The 23,890-nt window shown below is 36.0% G+C and overlaps 1 protein-coding gene, 3 long non-coding RNA genes and 1 pseudogene across 4 annotated transcripts; 4 read left to right on the forward strand and 1 right to left on the reverse strand.

Annotated features, from left to right (window-relative positions):
- Positions 1-17,135: 17,135 nt before the first annotated feature.
- LOC149255108 (nematode resistance protein-like HSPRO2 pseudogene) lies at positions 17,136-18,428 on the reverse strand (annotated as a pseudogene).
- Positions 18,429-20,453: 2,025 nt separating this feature from the next.
- On the forward strand, positions 20,454-21,119 carry LOC149255109 (cysteine-rich receptor-like protein kinase 2). Its single transcript, XM_089454953.1, has 2 exons — positions 20,454-20,847; positions 20,953-21,119. Exons 1-2 carry the CDS (start codon positions 20,454-20,456, stop codon positions 21,117-21,119), a joined length of 561 nt encoding a protein of 186 aa, XP_089311079.1.
- A 40-nt stretch (positions 21,120-21,159) lies between these two features.
- Positions 21,160-21,517, forward strand: LOC149255110 (uncharacterized). The gene is made up of 2 exons (XR_016266335.1): positions 21,160-21,277; positions 21,383-21,517. It is a non-coding gene; the product is annotated as an uncharacterized LOC149255110 (long non-coding RNA).
- Positions 21,518-21,588: 71 nt separating this feature from the next.
- Positions 21,589-21,947, forward strand: LOC149255111 (uncharacterized). The gene is made up of 2 exons (XR_016266336.1): positions 21,589-21,707; positions 21,813-21,947. It is a non-coding gene; the product is annotated as an uncharacterized LOC149255111 (long non-coding RNA).
- Positions 21,948-22,247: 300 nt separating this feature from the next.
- On the forward strand, positions 22,248-22,938 carry LOC149255112 (uncharacterized). The gene is made up of 3 exons (XR_016266337.1): positions 22,248-22,377; positions 22,553-22,637; positions 22,738-22,938. It is a non-coding gene; the product is annotated as an uncharacterized LOC149255112 (long non-coding RNA).
- The last annotated feature ends 952 nt before the right edge of the window (positions 22,939-23,890 follow it).

The following is a 23,890-nucleotide window of genomic DNA, read 5'->3' on the forward strand; positions in this document are numbered from 1 at the left end:
ATTGAAGGTTGATTTTTTCCAGTTGGAGGGGTACTCGATTGCGGAGAATCATGACATTTTGAACCAAGGAGGTTGAAAACAACCATACTTGCAAGCCAATGGTAAATCCTGGAAGGGACAATGTAGCCATATATGGAGCACCAATATTTCCAAAAGGAGGAAAAGGACTAGGATTCCCATCAAAAGGAATTCCTTGATTGGTTAACTTTGGATTTGTCACCATATGTTTCAACCTAAGATCAACTAAGGAGTGAGCGTGGAGGATGTTATCCATGGTAAATTAATTTTATTTTAATCAAAGTAACATAACAAAAAAAATAGGGATAATATAAGCAAAAGTTTTACCAAGCAACTGTGAACTGCAGAATACCTCCTGGCAAACCAAGAAGTACGAGTAGGCAATCTCCCCGAATGTTGTGTTTTGTGTATCACAATGTACAAGGTGGCTGACTCGGTTACCTAAGGATGGATATCAACCTAGAGTTGTCCTCCCATATATATTCGAAGGTACATGAAGGCCCAATCAGTATAAGCGTTGTCTAATGCAAAACCGCACAGTGAAAGCATTCCCATATACTTTACGTACCGTAACACCGCCCTATATACCCAAAGATATGTGGATGAGCTACGATATACTCATGTACGTGGAATGAGGTATCACACTTGGGATGTATTGCAAACAAGTTAGTGACAGTTGCTTTGTTTTACGACGCCGAAACACGTCTCTAGTGCTTCATTAGGTAAATCGATGTTAATTTTAAGTTCATCTTGCTTAAGAATTTGCCTTTCAAATTCACCATGTGATGTATTCTGAAATTCATAGGAATGCAACTATTATGATAAGAATTATTTCCATTCAATTTAACGATGAAAATCCTAGCTACTTAGGGATAGAGCAATCAGATTTCTTTCGATCAAAGAGCAAAGAGCACAATCTAATGCAATTTCCCTACACTATTCCTATGAGCACACATAAACTTTTTCAATGCAACATGCATGTATTTATTTTTGATTTTCTTAATGTGAATATGAACAAAAGGAAATATGCACATACAATTGATCAATCTTCATAAGAATGACGACTTTTACGACAGTTTTGATTTGAAGGAAGAGAAGACTTTACGACACTTTCTTTCGAATGAAGATAAATCAACTATATTTTAAATTTGATTATAGATCGATAATGACAAAGAAAAAATTAAAGAAACGTTAATCAATCAAATCAAAGTTGGGCTAGATCAAGAGATGGAAACTTGTTCTCTGAGACATAACATTCATTGATCAATCAACAAACAAACAAACAGAGAAAATTTGGCAAAAACATTTTCCAAAGGTAGGAAATTGACCCTAGGAGGATCAGCGCAGCCCTGAATGGGAGACAGTGTGCTTCAGAGCACTGTCCCTAAGCCAGGGGTGCTCTGCAATGCACTGTGTCCCTCACAAGCCTGCGTTGGTGACAGTGACCCATTTCAAGAGGTAATTTGACACAATTTTGACCAAATTTTCAATGCAAAGAGCTGAATTACAATCTATGAACACAAGTAAGGTCTGCAAGGATGTCCTAGGAGGTGGATAAGCTACTAGGAAAGAGGATCTGTCCCCAACGAAGTCGCCAATTTGTTTTGTAGAATTTAGTATCTACGGATAAACACTAATTCCCTAGATAAGTAGCTGTATCTAGAACGACAATGTAAGTGTTTTAGTCTTTTCCTATAAGAAATAGATAAGATGAGAGGATTAAAAGACCTACTTGTAGTTCCTATTTCCTCTTGTCTCCCTTGTATCGATCCTGTCTCTCCTTCTCGTACTTAATACGCTTGAGAAGTACCTGTAAACACAACAAAAAACAAAGAATCGATCAAAGCACATGATCTATTGGATATAAGAGAAAGGAATCAGATACAATTCACACATATAAGAATTATGAAACAATACAAACATATGGGAGAAAGGTTCAAACACTTTATTGAATAGAAGAAGGAATTACAACCATTGGTATCTGATTCAAAGTTATTCCTCCAGCTTGGATCCCATCCACATCACATCAAAAGCATGACAAACTTGTCGCATTACAATACTTGCTCCAAAACTAAATCCCATAGTAGCATAATCTCCTTACAATTCAACATAATCGAGCTCGTGACCACTTAGATGAGTGGTCAATTTATAGGAAGATGAAGAAGGTTTTGTCATAAATGGTGGCATTGAATGGCCTTCCATACTTAGAATTAGTTCCACGGAGGAAGGGATGAGAGGATAGGATGCACCTTAACTCATTCCTCATCCATTTTCGAGCTCAGAGGAGTTGATAAGTGAGGGAACCTTCTAGATGACTCCAAAAGATAAGAATATTCTCCAAACCCTATGTGAATTTCGATCAATCTCGCCTAGCGCAGGTGGAAGGAAGCCTAAGTGTTCTGCAGAGCACCCTGGCATGGACTCAACTGCTTTGTAGCGCACCCTTACAAGGGCTTACCTGCGCTGGTCCCTCTAGAGGCTATCTTTGGATGTCTTCAAGTCATGAAACTCTCTGGGAAGGAGGCATTCAAAGGGGTGACTTGTTTAGGGCATGAAGCAACTGAAATTAGGGTTTGATGAGCCCTAAAACACTGATATGTATGATGGGATTGATGTGCCCAAATGGATTTGTAACATTTCTCAAATCCAATGGATCTCTTGTTCGCTTGTCAGTGGAATTACAACACAATTTTATCTCTACCATACTTGTTTAAGGCGAAGTTCATAGGAACTTCGTCCCTTACACTCGCACATGCAATTTACCAATTTACAGTAAAGAATATATAGGTAAACAATACACAGACACACAAAATCCAGAATTCACCTAGATGTATAATAACATGCATATTTCAATTATAAACAGAACTCGATTACAGGCTAAGACCTCACGTCCCGAGTCACAAATTGCCTTGCGGCTACATTGCATACTCTATATCTATTTCACACAACCAGACTCTCTTATATAGGAAATTACAAAGGGAGGAATCGTTTAAGATCCATGACTTTCTCCCACATTTGTTCAATCAAACCCCTAAATCTCTCTATACGCATGCATGGCAGATAATTACATTTAATCAAGCCTTCCAGAGACTTATCAATTCCATCAATTTAGCTCTGTTTAAACAAATTTTTCCCCAATTTACAATGATTGTCCACATTTCCCCTTTCACAGTTTTGAATTTAAATTTTGATTAAGTGTGGTCAGATGCTCCTACATCAGACTCCCGAGGTACAAAAATTTTATGACCTCCTGGTCATATGCCTTCTTCATCCCTTATCAATTGTACCCACATCCTCTATGGAATTGCATTTATGATCTTTCCGTGAGTTGCAACAAAACCTCTGCAGTAACAAGTACTCCCTGCTAGCTGATACCTCACCAAGATTCTCTCCTCTAAGCTTAGTCTTTCAGCATCTCTCTGGTTCTCTCATCTGGAACCAACTAAGCACTCCTAGCTCTAGCCTGCTGCAATCTTCTCACCTTATTTTGCTGCTACCTGTACAAAAATATAAAGACCACAAACTTTCCAGTCTACAACATAACTGTACCTCCTTCTTTTGCACGCAAAATATTCTTCTGCTCTGATACCACTTTGATGCATCAAAGCTGCATATTTACAAAATTCATGCTTGGACCTATGGGTTATGGGCCCACGTATACATCGAAAGCATTACAATCAGCGGACTTCACAACAAACTTGACCAATCACCATAAACAATGTGTCCCATAGCTGACGTAGTTATTTAAATGTTTGACTTTTGTGCGCCCCAAAACTCCACCATTGATCTGTCTCGTCCGATCCAATGGTTGTCGCGTCACCCGCTTGCCAACTAGCTTGGGCGAACTCCATCATCGATCAATACCGCGTGATCCAACGACTATCGTGCAATCTCGCATGAATTCTTGCACGACCGATATCAGATCGAGAGATCACGAGAAAAGTAGTTTTCTCGTGCTACATGTTGCCTGCTAAGGTTAATCGCGTGAAATTGTAGAATACCATTTACAGCTTTTAGGACGCGCAAGATACTGCTTACCGCCTACGAAGAGCACTCTTCTATTCTGCTAAGACATGGTTCTAATCTTCGCCATTCCTCTTCCGTCGATCTAGCTGATCTGATAGTTTCCACTGGGCTATTCAATCAACTTCAGTTGCAATTGAAACTCTCCTCCATTGATTAGTTCTCAAATCCAACAGATCTCTCATTCACTTGTCAGTGGAATTACAACACAAATTTATCTTTTCCATACTTGTTTAAGGTGAAGTTTATAGGAACTTCGTCCCTTACACTCGCACATGCAATTTACCAATTTACAGTAAAGAATATATAGGTAAACAATACACAGACACACAAAATCCAGACTTTGCCTAGATGTATAATAACACACATATTTCAATTATAAATAGAACTCAATTATAGGCTAAGGCCTCACGGCTCAAGTCACAAATTTCCCTGCGGCTACATTGCATACTCTATATCTCTTTCACAAAACACAAACTCTATTATATAGGAAATTACAAAGGGAGGAATCATTTAAGATCCATGAGTTTCTCCCACAATCGCTCAATCAAACCCCTAAATCTCTCTATACGCATGCATGGTAAATAATGACATTTAATCAAGCTTTCCAGAGACTTATCAATTCCATCAATTTAGCTCTGTTTAAACAGAATTTGCCCCGATTCACAATGATTGTCCACGTTTCCCCTTTCACAGTTTTGAATTTAAATTTTTATCAAGCGTGGTTAGATGCTCTTGCATCATTTAAGATGTAAACCCCTCAAAATTTTTAAATCTCAAATTGCTTGCAAATAGTTCAAAATTGATTCAATCTTAATTCAAGAAGGGAAAACAACCTCTCAAATTGAAGCGATTTCCCAAAAAAAATTTGATTTGCTAGGAAAAGGAAGATGACTCCCAAAAATTAATTTGCTCAGCTAGAAACCCTAGTCATCTAATTCTTCAAGAGGAAAATATACAAGAAAAATTTATGAGGGTTGTGTTCAACGAATAGAGGTTTGGAGGGCTTTCAAAAAGGTAATTCAATTTATCCATTAGCCTCCAAAAGGACCCCTTCAAAATCACTTTGAAATCTTTAAATCCACAAATCTTCTTAAAGATCTGCATAGATCACTAGAGAGAAGCTTAGATCTACAACATAAGAATTAAGTATGTACAAAAAAATGAATGTTATACACAATAAAGTTTAGTAAAAATTCACAAATTAATTTACCCAAAGAGTGTGAGTACAACTCTGCTCTTGGATATTAAAATACAAGCTTTAAATAGCGATATTTTTTCAGTAATAAGTTATAACACACTAGTAGAGGGAAATAGATGAGATAACTAATTTTTTCACAAGAAATGGCCAAGAAAACCTTACAAAGTTTGTTAGATAAGTCTTTGATAGAAAATGAAGTAGGCTCTTCACTTCTATATCTTGGAAGTTAGCCAGTCCAACTAAAGACACCCCCTAACACCCAAGATTTGAATAATAGAATGATCTCTACACACTTGAGATAAAATTGTTAGATAATAAAGAATTAGATAACACAATGAAACAAAATATCTAGAGATATCTACTAGATCGATTAATTTAAAAAATGATTCTCTAAACTCAAAGACTAATGCAAGATACCTGTCCAAATAGTAAATGCACAAACTGGCTAGTGAAATAGCAATAATTTAAATTTAAAACCAGTAAAGAATTAAGAAAAGAAATCATAAAGAATTTACCATAGAAGATACAAGAGGAACACCAACATGAACTGACCCACAATAACTAATTTCCAATACAATATTGTAGCAAAGCTTCAGGAGCCAAGAGCTCGATTTATGAGTGTGTTATAATGGGGATTTTTGAGCTCAATTTATAGAAAAAATGAGAGATTAGATACCTCTCCAAGTGAAAACGAATAGGCCCAACGAATTGTACAAATCTTACTTGATCCCAGAAGAAAACGACTAGTTGAAGGCTTGATCCATGCCTAATTAATCTCATCCCTTGATTTCTAGCGCTGATCTTGAGAATGGAGTTCAATTTCCCTTGAAGATGGTGTTTGATTGACCAAAAATTTGATCTCAGTCCAAAAATATTTTTTCTAAATTTTCTCCTTGAAAATTTCTCATTCAACTTAACCAACTTGGACCATCTCATTAAAAAAATGATTTTTCTTGGAAATTAATTCAACAAATTTCTTGTGGGACTTTTCCTTGCTTGATTTGTGGAGATTCCATAGATTTTTACTTGATTCCTTTCTCAGGAAAGTCCTCTTCCATTTTTATTTTCTTTTCACTTGCAGACAATTTTATTTTTCTCAACAATTTCCGGCTAATTATTTTTCCATTTTTTGTTGGAAAATAAAAAGTATGACTCTAGAGGGGTTTAAACATATTTTTCCACACTCAAAATGTGTCTAGATAGAATTTGAGGTGTTGAGGTATAATTTTAAGTACCCATACCCCCTAAAAATTCTATAGATATCACTTTTTTGCATCTTTACATCAAATATTACATAAAAAATCCATTCATAAGAGGAATTTTAACAATTAAAATTTGTCCTCTAGACATAACCAAATTTTGTGAAACTTTATAGATCTAGTATGACATTTTACATTGAATCTATACACTAGGAATCACCTAAAAGTTTACCATCAAGCCTCACTCTAGCTTTGGGGGATGTGTGGGAGAAAAAATTAACCAATTATTTAGTGTTAAGAAACACAAATAATTAGCTAAGGAAAGAAACTCCCTAGAGAGAAAACACTCTAGCAAAAAATATTAAGCTACCTAGATGTGTTACATGGCTTTATATTCATCATACTAAGATAATTTTTTACATCATCCTTAAAGGGATGCAAAATTTGGCTTACAACATGATGACCAAACGCTGCATAAAAATAATGAAGTTTGAAAATTCTGAATGATCTGAAAATGATGGAAAACTCTGAAATGTACTCTGCTCATGGGGTATTTGACACTTGGTTGGTCAACACGTGAAATCCACTTATATTCTTTAAAAACATATACATGTGGATCTAGGAGGGATTTTGTAGCTTAGGAATATTGATGACATTGTCTACTTTCACTTTTCAAATCACAAAGCACCATATACTTATACAAATTAACCTGATTAATAATGGTTCTTCCTGAAAGTTCCAGTTTAGTTGACAAATCTGAACTAACCAAAGAAGTGAATTTCAATATGGTGTCATCCTTTTTTATATATCATATTGATCTTTTCTAAACCATAATAAAATGTGTTCTTAGAATACAAGTAAGACTACCAAGGAGTAGGTCATAATAATCAGTTGGTGTGGGGCCACAATCCACACAATCCATTGGTGACTCGATAACAAAAGTAACTAAACATTTGAGTCATGCAAAGGTAGAGTGTCTTTATTCTTTGAACCATACAATACCATAAGGATATGGATGTTCCAAAGTAGGGAAATGAATTTTTTTGAACTAGAGGATGAGAGAAAAGGTTCTTTTGAATATCATTGTCTATAAACAAACCTAGAGTTGCTTACATCCTCGCAAGCGGGTATTTGGTTGAAATCATATGCCCAAAACATATAGTAGGAATTATATTTCTCCCTAAAACCAAAATTCAATTCTTATTTTATGTTTTAGGGTTAGGTTAGGGTTTATACCAGCTTCACATAAGTTTTTCAGCCTTAAGTAAGCTAGTTGCCTTGGTAACTATACATCTATTTGACCTAAAACTAATCTTGTCATAGTCGTCTCCGTAATATAACATTTAAACAAGGCACACCATTTGACATCCACTGTGAGTGGCTAATCATACAAATATGGAGATGCTACAAAAAAGCGATGATACTTTGTCAATACTAGGATAAAGAGGAAATCACATTACTTAATAAGATGTATTTTCCATATTTAATTAACTAAGTCCTAGGTGTACACAGGGTGGATAGTTTGGTCAACATCCCAAACTTTCCTACAAACACAAATGGAAAATCATCCACACAAATCTCTCTGTCAAATATTGATAAATGCATAAAACTCTTTGTCAATAGTGTTGTGATTTAGTCTATATAGTGACACAATTCTATGAACAATAAGCTATAAGATGCCTTCCCTGCATACGATATGCACCTATTGTATAATGTGAAGTTTTTGTCTCTACATTAAAAAAAAAAATTACAAGTAGAGAACAACCATAATTGGCACTATAGAGCATCTGACTTCTAAAATATAGTTTCATATCATGGTTCCCATGCGAATTTATTCTTCTTAGTAAGTTGATGTAGAGGGCAGGGTATATGAGAGAAATGGTACATTAACTTCCTGTAGAAAATTTTACTACCCAAGAAGTTCTTCAACTATTCAAATGTATTAGGACATGGCCAATCATTGATCACCTTAATTTTACCTAGATTTGCATGAACTCCATTCTCGTTTATGATGAAGCCTACATACAAGGTTTAGTCAAACAATAATTACTTAATCTTAGCTTACAACATCTTTTAACAAAGAAAAATCCAACATTACCAGTACATGTCGCATATGGTCTTCCCAAGTTTTGTTTTAAATAAAAATGCCAACTAGATAGATTTCCACAAAGTACTCAAATGAGTCCTAAAACATCAATGATAATGCTCTAGAAAGTAGAATAAGTTTTGGTAAGCCAAAAGAAATCACCAACCACTTAAAAATCCCAACTTAGGTTTGAAAGTAGTCTTCCAAGTGTCTTGAGGTCCAACATGACTCCAAAGATAGCCCAATGCCAAGTCAATCTTTATAATGAAACAATTCCCCCAACTTTGATCTAGTAGATTTTTTATCATGCAAAGAGAAAAATAGTTATTCACAATTACTATATTCAGTGCCCTGTAGTCTATAAAAAACCACCATTCACCCTATTTGTTCTCGGGTATAATAAACATAGGAGAACCATGAGGGGAAGAGTTGGGGAAAATATTACCTTCTTCAAGTAACTTCTTAATCTTCTTTTCAGTTTTTTCACTACCAATAACAATAGCATTATAAGAAAGTTGATTGGGTAGATCATGGAACAAAATAGAATGATGAAATGCCCGCATGGGTAGAATCCCCTTAGATTCTTCAAAAAACTCTACACGTGGATCTAGAAGGGATTTCGTAGCAATAAAAATATTGATGAGATTGTCTTCTTTCACTTCTCAAACCACAAAGAACCATATAATTATACAAATTAACCTAATTGACAATGATTCTTCTTGAAAGTTCCAATTTAGTAGATGAATTTGAACTAATCAAAGAATTCAATTTCCATATGTTGTCATATATATTTATATAGTTTATTAATCTTTTGAAAACCATAATAAAATGTGTTCTTATAATACTTGTAAGATTACCAAGGAGTAAGTCACAATAATCAGTCAGTGTGGAGTCACAATCCACACAGTCCATTAATGAATCGACAACAAAAGTAACAAAACATTTGAGTCACAAAAAGGTAGAGTGTCTTGCTTCTTTGAACCATGTAATACCATAAGGATTTGGATGTTCCAAAGTAGGGCATTGAATTTTTTTCAACTAGAGGATGAGAAAAACGGTTTTTTTGATTTTCATTGTCTATAACCATCCTAGGCAACAAGGAACAAACCATTGTCTTCTCAACACAATATTAATGTATTGTATGTAGTAGACATTCATCATTCCCTTGCATCTAGGTTGAACTGGTTATATTACTAGTTCAAAGCTTAAGAAATCACAATTTTCTAAAAGTTGATATTTTTTATAAACCATCAATGGCCCGTTTGTGGAAATTAAGTACTACAATGTAAAATGGGGAAATTTGCTAGAAGCCTTTATGTCGTATTAAGTAAATGGCTCATTCTGAGCACATCAATCTTTCCATTAGGTAAGAATTTGAATCTTGTAAATACATGCCTTTTATGCAAACTCTTAAATTTGTGTATATATGCTTTTGGGGAGGCATAAGGGTTGCATGAGTAACAGTGAAATTACAACTAGGGAGAAGAAAGTACCCTAAAAAATTTCATGTTTTCTTATCTTGAAGGTAGACTTGGAAATTCTAAAGATAGGCATCACATGTTTGTGAGCTTTCAATGTAGAGTGACCAGCAAGCTACTGCAACTTCTGAAGTAGAGATGGATATAAGTCGCCCTAACCATATAAATTAGAACTCTCTAAGTTGATTTGTAATGAGTCAATATTCATTCCCTAATAGTGAGAGACTCGGTTTGGGAACAAATGAAATACATAAAGGTTACATCCCCTAATGGTAGACTAAGATTGCAAAAAAAAGCAATTTCTTTATAGTGGGTTTTCATTGTCTTGGATTCTCCTGATATAGGAATGAGTCCTTAACATTGGTTTCAAACCTTAGGTCAATGCTTCTCTAAAGAAAATTATGCATCATTCTGTCAATGATGGAAAGTTTACAATGAATTAGAATACTCATCAAAGTAAGAAAATCCTAAGGATGTCCTATAAAAGTACTCTAACTTCTAAATCAGAGCATGACACACTTATAAAGAAAAATGCATGCAAAGGGCAAGGAAACACAAGTAAATTGGGGGAAGGAGCTTGGAGACACTAAGGATAGACACTGTGTGCACGTGGAGTTATGGTGTAGTGAGTAGAGTCATCATGTACATTATAACCTACTACCAGCTATGTAGTGGCAATGACTGTAGTCCGTAACTGACACTGATATATTATGCAAATTTTTGTGGTGGTGATGATTCATTTCATAACATTGTATCTTAATGGGCACATATGGTGTGATAATACACTATACTCCCCTATAATGTGATGCACTATAGAATGGAATTCTCCAAGTGAGGGAACTTGTGCCTAATACAAAGAACCTAGTAGAAACTGTAGAATAATACATGATTAATTGCTAAATTGAGGTTAGAAATAGTCGTTGTGATACATTGACTTCTTGGAGAAAGATTAGATATTCCTCTCCTATCCTTAAACTATATATTTCTCAAGCTAGCTACTAGCGATAGTCCAACACAATAGGAAGCTGAAAATTTCACGTTCACAAACCACACATTGTTATTGATGTATTGTTTTTAAGCATTTGGCCAATGCACTTTGGAAATACTTGGATGTAGGTGAATATAGCGTTCATCGCCAATGCTTATGGCACAAATATTAATGATACGGTGTAAGCCTCTACTTTTAAATAAGAAATATTCAGTTTACTAGCTTTACTTATAGTTCTCTATCGGGATTTGGTGCTAGACAACAATGAAATAAGAATCAAAGGATACGGGTATCCTCAGGGTTCACTATTAAGAATGAATGATTTGAATTGTTGGACTTCCTTAAATCTTAAGGGATATATATATATATCAATTAAACCAATTCAATCTCTATAGATAATGAATATATCAAAATATGAAGACAAGAAAACTAATAAATAAGTATGGCTTCTAGTATTTTCCATGATTCATGGCATGTATGCCATCATAGGTTGTGAGTAGCCCACCTTACAGAGCTCTAAGGAGTTGAGATTCATTTTTTTAATCTTTAACTCCATCTTAATATGGATAGATCCACGCACCATTCTTACTTCAACACATGATATTTAAAATACTCACATCAACACAAGTCACTCTTCCAAGAATAATTTAACTCGTTTTTCTATATTTGACAACTAACCCATAATGGATAAAATGTGCATAATATCTTCCAATCTAGATAGTACATATATATGCGGCTCATTACTTATTAGAATATAAAAATGTAATATAGTTTTCATTTTCTAGGCATATAGTTCAATGCATAAATATACACAACATGTTTGGGACCTTCCATTAATATTGATCAACAACCCTATTTTAAATATGCATGAATAATTGAGTAAGCTAACGTGAGAGGAACACTTATCTCAATGAAAATAACCATTGAATTAGGGACGATGGTTCTCCTCCCAACCATAAACAACTGCAACCAGTTTCCTTATGCAATGGTCACCCCCGAGCCATATTTGAGGGCTGGAGATCAAGACCGCTCCTGTGGTAAAATGATGCTTCCAGTTGGACTAGAAATCCCAAAAATGATGCCTAACAACTAGGGTTCCTCTGCGCTGCCTCCAAGTGGGTACAAGAATAATTAGTCACTTGAATCCCCAAGTGATGCCAACTTAACCTCTAGAATGACATCCCTCCTCCTCCCATAAATCGACCTCTCCACTTAGTAAACTATCCATTCTTCAAACTCAACCTCTTGGTAGCTAGTGTCTAATCTGGCCCAAATCTTGTAAGTGGATCAAATTGATCCACCTAGTTCCTTGTTTCCATTTTTTTGTGTTAGCCTTGTAATCTCTTACTTTCCAATCAGGTGAATGCCACATAGTTCCTAGAGCCTTACTTGCCATCTATCCCAAACAACATATCCTTCATAGCCCTGGAAATAGTGTCCCTTTGACTCAACCCATGTTTAGTTTTTTTAATTTACAATAAGAAGGAAAATGTAATTCGGGTTATTACAAAATCCCTATTAAAAATTTTTGTATCCAAAATGCCCCAACCTCCTTCCTCCATCGTACGAGCTATTATAGACATATGAACCAGGTGAAATTTCCTCATCTTAATGTGAGAAACCCACAAAAATTTGGTGATGATGGCATCTATGTTATGTATGATCTCCATAGATAGCATAAATAAATGCATCAAAGAATTCATCAGAGTCTTCGCAAAAGTACTTATACATGCATTGCGTACATCATTAGCATTTATTAAAGAGAATCACGTAACATTCCATCAATATTCCATAAAACACATGACTCATCAACAACATATAGCATTAACAAAAATAAACAGAAATATGAAATAATTCTTCGGAAACTATCTTTATTGATCTTCAATGCAAGGTTATAGACTCAAAACTACCCTACTCACACAGCGGCAGGGGTCCACGCACTCAGCTGCTGACTCTACCCGGGCCTCTTCACACTCAGCTGCAGAGCCTTTCTTCTCCTATCTTGCCCACTTCTTTCGCTATCACTTTTTCATACTTCTTCCTCTCATTATTGCCTTAGAATCTCTAAGACACACCTATTTATAACCTTTCTCATACAATGTCATGGTCCGCGGACCATGGGTAAATCTCAAAACTGACTCAAACTTTACATAAAACAAGGGACTAAGCCCCTTTGACTCCTATTCATCTACGCGCTCCGCATGCACAAATCGCAGAGACTTTACATTATTTACACAAACTGTACCATAACTTGGGTTATCTTAACCCAAACACTGACCCAGGGGACCCCATCCCAACAATACTTGTCGAATTGATATGTATTTTCCATACCATCATAAAGAACCTTCCTATCAAGCAACCATGATTTTCTTCGTAATACATGACATGTGTCCATCTCCACCACATCAATTAATTCTTGGTCACTAAAATTTCTAATATAGAAACTCAACCAACATTGTTATGTCATAGTAATTTGTTGACCCTTCTATAACCATGAAAATTGATATGGAATTGGATGAGGGATGCAATTTGATTTTAGCTTATCGATGACCTTTGTGGACACCACATTTTTTGTACTCCCGACCTATATGATAAAATTGTAGCATTTATTATAAACCTTGTGTTTAGATTTAAAAACTCTTGCTCTATCCAAGTTCATTCTCAGTCTTCTTTTTAGGCTTGAGCAACACCCTTCTAAACATAAGGTTTTCACCCTCTTCATGTTGTAGTACTACAACATTTCCTCCCATAACTTAGGCCTCACCTACCTAAATGACATGAATCTCGACCTCATTCCTTCTTCTTAGCATACGCACCTTTGGAAATTTAGATGCCTTGTGCCCTTCTACTCCACATCTATAGCAATTAATGGCATACTTACCATTGCCTCTTTCAAACCCTTTACATTTACCAACATGGTTTTCTTTCTTGGAAATTTGACTACTATACACTTCAGGTTCGTTGGCTTTACTAGAATGTCCTCTTTCAACCTTCACCCTTCTGTTGCCTCTAAGATTATTTCTTCTGCAATTCCACTGCGACTTCCTATTCAATTTTTCCTCTACCTTTAAAGCAATTTGATATGCTTAATCCATGTTTTAGAAATAATGGGTACTTATCTCATCTGGAATATAGAACTTCATTCTATTCACATACTTTTCTACACTTTGATACTCCAACTCTTTTAAGTTGTAATTTTAGTGATAGGTTGAGGAATTCTTTTATATACTCCAAGACACAGGTCTCCTTTTGTTTCAAATATTTTGCTTGTTTGTATCTTGATAATAATCAGGAGAGAACTTCTCCTTCTTATTACTCACCATTTTTTTCCAAGTTTTTATCTTCTCCTATTACTTATCAACTATCTTTCTACACAACATCCCACTAGAGTGCAACATGCCCTTTCAACTTCATTACTAAAAAATAGACTCTATTGGGCTCTTGGATATTCTCATACTCATGGTATCACTTGAGTTCTCCTATATGAAAGTCTATGTTTTCATATTGTCATCGTATCAAAAAGCTTTCACCCTTGCATTAAGTCTATCCTTCATAAATAAGATCAAATGATTGATTAAGTCACTTTCATCAACATTTTTTTAGTCCTCCATCTCATCCTTTAATTCTATGTCTAATATAGCTCCACCATCTCCAATTTGTTTATTCTCTAGTTCTTCAATTTACCTTCTCAATTCCTCCAATTCATTGTTCCTAACACCTTCTCAACCTAATTCTCTTTGCAACAATACCCTTAAGAGTTTTCTTAAATCCTCAACCAAAATACCATTCACAAGCCTTTCTCTCAACATTCCCTACCAACACTTATATTTAAATAGACCTTTGTTTGGTACCTATTCTCTACCAAAGTGCTATCTAAAATCTACCCAAAAACCTATTATATTAAGGATACAATACACCTTAAAAATCCTAATATAAGAATATTTTAACTTCTTGTCATCCAAATATTATTTTCTTATATAAAATAAACACATACATGCCGCATCTTATACCCATCTACCATAACAAACAATTAGTCATGACCTCGTGCGAAACAAACAAATCTCTAACCACCTCCATGAAAATGGCGATTCCTATTTCCACCTCCATAGCAAAGTTAATGCTATGGAGGTACCCTCTGACAGCCCGACGACCACCATTCACCATGCATCATATTTCCATCCATCATCGGTCTCCGGCATCCCTCTCCGGCTGCGCATCTGCGCCCCGGCGACCCTGCCCGCAGCTCAAATCGTATTGATTACAGATTGATCGCCCGCAGCTCAAATCGTATTGATTACAGATTGATCGCCCGCAGTACAAAGGGTTTTTACACTTGATTCCCATTGTTCAAAGTTTAGAGTAGCTTAGTGTGTGTAGTGAAATGTGTGTGTAAGTGACATAGTGAACATACAAAGTTTGTAGTCATGTGGATATTCGATGATCCTTTTCAAATTCGTCTACTTACAGTAAATTATTTTTGTTCCTTACCTGCAAATAAAATAATGTGTGGTTGATGGGCCACTTACTTCCTTCCTATTACACTATGTGAGCCTAAAAAGGGAGATGAAAAACTTAGTGCTTTCAGAAAGATTTCAGATGCAAGCCCAGGATCGTCTAAAAGACGCAAGGGAAGCAGGGGCTACTCCCTTTCTTTAATAACACCAGTTCCTAGTCCCAATGCTAATGAAGTAAAGATGCTTTGGTTAGTAAAAAATATGAGTGAATTATGGGCCACTTACTCCTTTGCTAATTAAACTATTTGACTTCGGTAAAAGAGCAAAACAAATTGAAAAAATGTGTGGATTATGGCCACTTACTTTTCCCGTTATTAAGCTATGTGTGAAATGTAAAATTTTTAAAGTAAATGCTAAGTAATTGCCCTACTAATACTGATTATTAAAACAATCTGAACTATATGGAACAAAATTGCAGAGGTGAAGGCAATTCACTAAAGGTTGCCAGCCACCCATGAAAGAAAAATTACAATGATTGTTTTTGTTCTTTGTAAACTGTGGGGTTAGGCTCTGCACAAGCGAGCGAATTGTGTGTCAATCTGCAAGAAAATGATAAGTGTTAAGCCAAATTATAGATATTAAGAGTGACAATGATTATAAGCAATATGCATTATCAATGTTCTAAATTTAAACTTATATGATTAAAGAACAACGTATTTTATAAATGATACTATACTAGAAATAATTTGACTAAAATTTACAATCTCATTAAAACAAATTTGTATTGAAGAACTAAAGGCAAAATTTATACCTTTACCATAAATTCAGTTAAATTAAATGACATCTTAAGCAATAACACAAGGCCATGTGCAAGAAAATTAAAGTAGAGTATGAAGAAGTATCAGAGTACTTTGTAAAATAAATGTAGAGATAAAAAACTATACTAATTATATGTTATTAGTCAATCTGAACTGCATTATCTAATATTTTTTCTCAAAACTTTGGAAATGAGTGGATATTTATGGTAGGAATGTAGCTTGAATATGATATAGATTTAATACATTAAATTTTTTATGATACATTCCATTAAATAAATTCAATAATCTAAAAAAATTATGATGCATTCCATTAAATAAACTTAACAAATTAAAATTAAAATTATCTCAGTTTCACACACTGAATAAAAAAATCTTAAAAAAACATATAAAAATAACAGCATTAAACTACATTTCATGTTAAAATTTATAATGAATTATATAAATATCATTAAATCCATCATAAAATTTAGGTAAAGAATTAAAAAATTAAAAAAAGAAACAACTCGTAAAATTTAATAATTTTAATAATTACCTTTTTAATTTTGGACAATCTCTTACACTATTTAACGAAGGAGGAATTGCACACTATGAATCCTTAGTATCCTATCCATGTTGGAGAGGGAAAAAAAAAATCCCAAATTTCTACCACTGTTCTATTGATTGGTCCTACTGATGGGGATGAACAAAAATGAGTCTAATCCTATATCCAATATAATTCTATGTATAGTACTCAAAACTGTCAATGTAAAAAGTGTATGTATGAATTTGGGGTAATACATTGAAAAACTCAAGGCACTATTCTTTCTCTTGTACACTTCACTTGATTTGTCTGTAGATCTTCCAGTGTACCATCCACCATAGTTGTAACTTTTAGTGCCAATAGTAACCCAAAAATGTCTTTGCACCATCCACACTAGGGAAATAAGGTGGTTCAAAATATATATGACGTAGGGCATCACAAGCACCTAGATATGATGGACCCTTCATTTCAGTGCTACCCATGGTTGTTACTACCAGCTGCTGATATGAGAAGAAAAACCTTTTCACCGCTGCTTCTATTGCCTGGAAGGCCAACAGAACATGTATTGTTGCAACATGGTAAGCACCTGAAGTGTTATGTGAGCGCAGTCCATGTGAATGAAACAAATGCATAAGTGCCTCCTGGACCCTTGGTCCACCCTTTGGATCAGCCTCAACACCGATGACTTTGGGCACCAGATGCCTTAGTTCCTTGCATGCATTTGTAAGGTCTCTAAGGGGGGCAGACCGAAGGCAATATGCGCCTGCAAGTGTACTAGTGCTACTAATTGCCAACTGGTGTTTAAGGCAAAGGAAATCATCTGGGTCCATCACTAGAAGCAAATTCACAATTTCTGTGAGCATGTTCCACATCCTTTCAACCATCCAACAGTCTGCGGATGCTCCTACGAAATCCCCAGAGTCTATTCTTTCATATACTCTCTGCAACAATTCTTGGCCTACAAATACCCACGCCTCAAAGATCTGGAGGACATTGCAAAGTTTGGCATCTTCTAGATTATGGAACTGTTTATGTTGTTTTAAAGAGTGCAAATATCTTGGCTTGCAGATTCTATCATATTCAAGAAGAGGCTTACCTGACATATTTGGTTCCCCCAGACCTAAAGTGAAGGGAGTCCTCTGCATATGGCCTTCAATGGAAAGCCATATTCTAGAAACCATAGCTTCAGCGCTTTTCCATGTACCCAAACGAGGAAGTAAGCTCTCTTCACTTGTTCTGCTAACCACAGGTAAAGCACCAGGTCTCTGCCATACCTCATGGAAAACTTTCCATGAGAGAACACCACTACTTACTGACAACTGAAGAGTGGGAACCTGCTTGTCATTTTCACAAATCATTGAAATCAACTCAATCTGGGAACTAATTAAGGATTCAAGCCTTCTCTTCCATTCCTCTTTGTCAATGTAAGTCCTTGTGTCACAGAGCACAGACGAAACAAACTGAAAAGTAATCTCCAATGACTGTAAGGCAGCCTTTACCAACCCCTCTCTAGACCAACCAGGCCATTCCTTGAATTTCCACATGGCACTGAGCTCGGGGAGATGCACATACTGCTCGTAACCCGCACACTCCATGGGGGAGGGCTCTATGGATTCTCCAACAAAGGCAAAATAGGATGCCATTTTTTTATAGGACATATTTTTTTCCTGCAAATATAACGAGGAGAGTAAAGACACTAATGCTCTCCATATACCATAATCTAAAAAGAACAACATAATAATAGAATAAACACTAAAATACATTTTAAACGCTATATATAATACGTTACTGGACAAAAAACATATCTATTTGTTGCAACTAAACTTTTTATGTAGATGATAAGAACTCAACACATAAATAATGAAAAGAGTTAAATAATGTCAACACATAAATATAAATTTTTCCAGTTAACAAAGTGAATAGATATAAGCTAAATATACGGTGGTTGGTCAGTGTCACTTTGGGATTTTTTTATTATGAAACGAAAAAGTAAATTTACTTCAAACTCGTACATTCTCGTTGTATTTTCGTATGTTTGTTGAGATTATGGTTTCTTAGTCAAGTTGTGAGATTTATTTAAGATGTAGATCGTATTTATCAGGAATTTGTCCCAACTCTTTAGCTGATTTGTAATACCTTAAATGTATCTACTTTCATGCTAGTGAATCTAGAGGTTGAGTGAGAGATGCTCAATTTTTCCATATTTTGTCTCTCTTTAATTTTAGTCATAGAAGAGAAGATCAGATTCAAGAAAATAAAATTAGTTAAGCTTTTGTTATCTAATTATTTAGTTTTATTCCTTCTTCAAGTTCTTCAACTTCTTTTTTTTTTTTTTTTTTTCTTTTCTTTCTGGCTTCCTTCCAGATTCAACAAAATAACATTATGTTAAGCTTTTGTTATTTAATTATTTAGTTCTATTCCTTCTTTAATTTCTTCAACTTTTCTTTTCCCTGGCTTCCTTAACTACATAGATGTTTGTTTTTTCCCTTTAGTTATTTTAACAAGGCTTTATAGCCCTTTAACATTTCTTCACACACCTTTATATATAATAAATATAAAATAGGGTTTAACCATTTTTAACCTAAGTTCCTCTGGTAGATACACATTGTTTCTTACTTGGTATGTATATAGGCGTGTTTCCTTTCTGTGACATATATCTTATATGTCCTAAGTTCCTATCTAAAAATGGTGAAATATAGTTTTGATGTATGCAACGGTGATTTGAACCAACTTAACAAACTTTATGTTATTATTTATACTAGCGTTCCACCACAGGTATTATTTGATGGTTTCCCAAAGTACTTTTCTTTATTATACATGCCATAATATGGAATAAACACAGTATAACTTTGATTATATGGGGCTTATCTATTGGTCCCCCTACACGAGTCCAGATGACTTCACATGCAATCTATGGTTAGCCCCCAGGTATTTAATCAATGGTTGGAATTTATTCATTTTGATCCAATGGTGGTCATATCAACCTTCCCTTTGCCAAAACATTATCTCATTTCACCAATTCATTCCGATAGAGATTTGCTCGGTTTTGCTACTAAATTCTTATTGTTTAACCTACCATGTTTGTCTAACTGAGCTCGATAGTTTGTTCTCTTCACTGTGTTATCGGAACTACCTTGCAGAGGTTATTCCAACTTGGTGAGTTGTTTAAATTAATAATTAACTCATAATTTTTATTTATATAATATAAATTAAATTTTTAACCAATATTAATATAATAATTATACATATTACATTACAAAATTTCAAAATTAATTTAATCATATAAATTAAATTATTAATAAACTCAATTTATATATTTAAATATTTACAACCTACTATGTAGCAGCAACGACAACACTCTATGACGCCTCGCTCTATTGGCAACGATAACTGGCAATACCAAGGCTATGATATGATCAACTGGCTATAAGCGGCAATGACCTAGAGACGATGACCTCCGGACAACGACAACTGGCAATCAGCGATTAAACCTGCCACTGACCTTTCTAGAACAATGACGTTCTTGCAATGACAAGAGTTCTAGCTGCAATGACTGAGAAGAGTTCTAGCCAGCTCTGAAATAATATTACGTTTATCAAAACGATACTCATATAAAACCACCAGGTCATAAGTCTAATGGTCACATCTGAAGCCACCACGTGATCACCATGCAGGAACGCCATCACCCTTGTCTGCCAGGTTGCTCAAATCATCCACCCGTCTCTCAGCTTCATGCATATCGACGCCCTTATTTAACCCGTCCATCAGCTTTCCCTTCGGTTTTCCGTCTTCGGCCCTCCTGGCCGAGGAGTGTATCGGTTTCTCCTCCTAAACTTTTTGCTGCAGATTCAGCTGTTGCGCCATATAATGCGACGGAGCATATCTACAGCATAGGGCAGTGTTGGAGAGATTTATCCTCCACAGACTGCGGATCGTGCCTGGATTTTGCCCTGTCACAAATATCCGGATGCCAGACTGGAGCTATTGGCTCTCAATTCGTATCCATGAACTGCTATTTGCGTTCTGAGCTTTACGCATTTTTCAACGCTCTTCCTGAATCGGGTATTTTCGTCATATAGTTTACCATGATAAGAATATCTACTGGTTTTGTAATGTTTTTTCTTTTGTGAATTAAAAGGTAGCCAATTTTCTTGTGCAAATTTGCAGGAGGCCAAAGATCTAAAGTGCTTGGAGTAACTCTGGCCGTGGCATCCGCTACAGTTGGGTTAATTGCGGCCATTGGCCTTTGCATATGGAAATTTTCCTCTCGAAAATTTTGGCAACAGATTTCTCTAACCAGAGGTATCATTCAGTGTGCACTTATTAGCTTGTGATTTTTTAAATGATCACTCTTCTTTCGGATCGTGCCTGGATTTTGCCCTGTCACAAATATCCGGATGCCAGACTGGAGCTATTGGCTCTCAATTCGTATCCATGAACTGCTATTTGCGTTCTGAGCTTTACGCATTTTTCAACGCTCTTCCTGAATCGGGTATTTTTGTCATATAGTTTACCATGATAAGAATATCTACTGGTTTTGTAATGTTTTTTCTTTTGTGAATTAAAAGGTAGCCAATTTTCTTGTGCAAATTTGCAGGAGGCCAAAGATCTAAAGTGCTTGGAGTAACTCTGGCCGTGGCATCCGCTACAGTTGGGTTAATTGCGGCCATTGGCCTTTGCATATGGAAATTTTCCTCTCGAAAATTTTGGCAACAGATTTCTCTAACCAGAGGTATCATTCAGTGTGCACTTATTAGCTTGTGATTTTTTAAATGATCACTCTTCTTTCGGATCGTGCCTGGATTTTGCCCTGTCACAAATATCCGGATGCCAGACTGGAGCTATTGGCTCTCAATTCGTATCCATGAACTGCTATTTGCGTTCTGAGCTTTACGCATTTTTCAACGCTCTTCCTGAATCGGGTATTTTTGTCATATAGTTTACCATGATAAGAATATCTACTGGTTTTGTAATGTTTTTTCTTTTGTGAATTAAAAGGTAGCCAATTTTCTTGTGCAAATTTGCAGGAGGCCAAAGATCTAAAGTGCTTGGAGTAACTCTGGCCGTGGCATCCGCTACAGTTGGGTTAATTGCGGCCATTGGCCTTTGCATATGGAAATTTTCCTCTCGAAAATTTTGGCAACAGATTTCTCTAACCAGAGGTATCATTCAGTGTGCACTTATTAGCTTGTGATTTTTTAAATGATCACTCTTCTTTCGGATCGTGCCTGGATTTTGCCCTGTCACAAATATCCGGATGCCAGACTGGAGCTATTGGCTCTCAATTCGTATCCATGAACTGCTATTTGCGTTCTGAGCTTTACGCATTTTTCAACGCTCTTCCTGAATTGGGTATTTTCGTCATATAGTTTACCATGATAAGAATATCTACTGGTTTTGTAATGTTTTTTCTTTTGTGAATTAAAAGGTAGCCAATTTTCTTGTGCAAATTTGCAGGAGGCCAAAGATCTAAAGTGCTTGGAGTAACTCTGGCCGTGGCATCCGCTACAGTTGGGTTAATTGCGGCCATTGGCCTTTGCATATGGAAATTTTCCTCTCGAAAATTTTGGCAACAGATTTCTCTAACCAGAGGTATCATTCAGTGTGCACTTATTAGCTTGTGATTTTTTAAATGATCACTCTTCTTTCGGATTATCATGTTATTTTTATATCAGTTACTGGTTTTGGAAATATTTGGGATCATGGCTACTAACAAATTTACACATTACACATCTTGCCATTATGTCTTGAAAATTTTACAGTACAGAGAACGTATAAGATATTATTACAAGAAGATATTACAAAATTCACCAAGAATTCGGCACTAACCTTGCCAGCCGCAGCTCCTCCAGGTATTGAATTGAACGCTCCTCGGTTCGCAGAATGGTTTTGCAGCTGTTCGCAGAATGGTTTTGCAGCTGTTCGCAGATAATGTTCTGTTCGGTTTTGCAGGTTTTGTTCTGTTTGCCGCGGAGCAGGAAGGGTTTTGAAGGCGGGAGGAGGTTGGTCGCATTCTTGCCATCTGTAAATGAGCTCTCCCGGGAATTAATATGATTTGAGTGAGTGGAGGCCACGCGCCGTATTTGATTAATATGTCATCAATACGATTTGATCAATCTGTAATCAATACGATCGATTTGAGGGTGGCTGCGATTTGATCAATCTGTAATCAATACGATTTGAGCTGCGGGCGATCAATCTGTAATCAATACGATTTGAGCTGCGGGCAGGGTCGCCGGGGCGCAGATGGGCAGCCGGAGAGGGATGCCGGAGACCGATGATGGATGGAAATATGATGCATGGTGAATGGTGGTCGTCGGGCTGTCAGAGGGTACCTCCATAGCATTAACTTTGCTATGGAGGTGGAAATAGGAATCGCCCATGAAAATGCTCTCCCGGAACCCTCCCAAAATTTTGATTACATAGTTTGATGGGATTGCAAAGGACACATCCAAGAAAATTTTACTTACCGACTGTTACCTACTCTTACATTGGTTGGCCAATACACATAAAGTCATGGCTTTGCTATCATGGCGAAAGTTCCAAGCATTCAAAAGTTTTCTTGTCTTATCAAATTGGAAACTTTTTTGTACTACAAAACATTAAATAACATTTAGCCTAATGCTTATTGACCATCCAAGCACATGTACGTCACTGTAGGCGCCCACCTACAGTCACTCCGTTAACCTGGACGGCTCTCAGAACTAATCACGGTCGATGGTTGTTGGCCATGTCCAACCAGGGTTAAGCGAACCGATGATGTCCCCACCTACAGTCACTACGGCTCTCAGAACGAATCACGGTCGATGGTTGTTGGTCATGTCCAAGCAGGATGTCCTCACTCTGCGGTGCGCATGTGGTGGAAATTGGAATCTTTTGTTTTTGCTGAGGCGAATATTCCAGAGTGGACAACGCCTATTTCCTTAAATTAAAGCTGCTTGATTGTCCTACACCGTGACATTTTGTTTTCATAATCAATATACTAAAACTGCACTCCTCACGTTTGGATATGCGTTTGAACTCTATCTCCAATTATTTGTTACTTCACAAAGAGGGCCCCAAGCGATGGAAATTCCTGAGCGGTTGATAGATCCTTTTGAATCTT

This window comes from Pinus tabuliformis, chromosome 7 (genome assembly GCF_031772625.1).
Source record: "Pinus tabuliformis cultivar Carrire ecotype Pingquan chromosome 7, CPIR1, whole genome shotgun sequence".
Classification (NCBI taxonomy): domain Eukaryota; kingdom Viridiplantae; phylum Streptophyta; class Pinopsida; order Pinales; family Pinaceae; genus Pinus; species Pinus tabuliformis.

What these genes read in the sequence shown, in the direction of transcription:
- LOC149255109 (XM_089454953.1), top strand. Translation starts at nt 20,454, where the DNA reads ATGCAGGAACGCCATCACCCTTGTCTGCCAGGTTGCTCAAATCATCCA. An exon ending in CAACGCTCTTCCTGAATCGG is followed by an intron (nt 20,848 to 20,952) that starts GTATTTTCGTCA and finishes GCAAATTTGCAG; the next exon opens with GAGGCCAAAGATCTAAAGTG.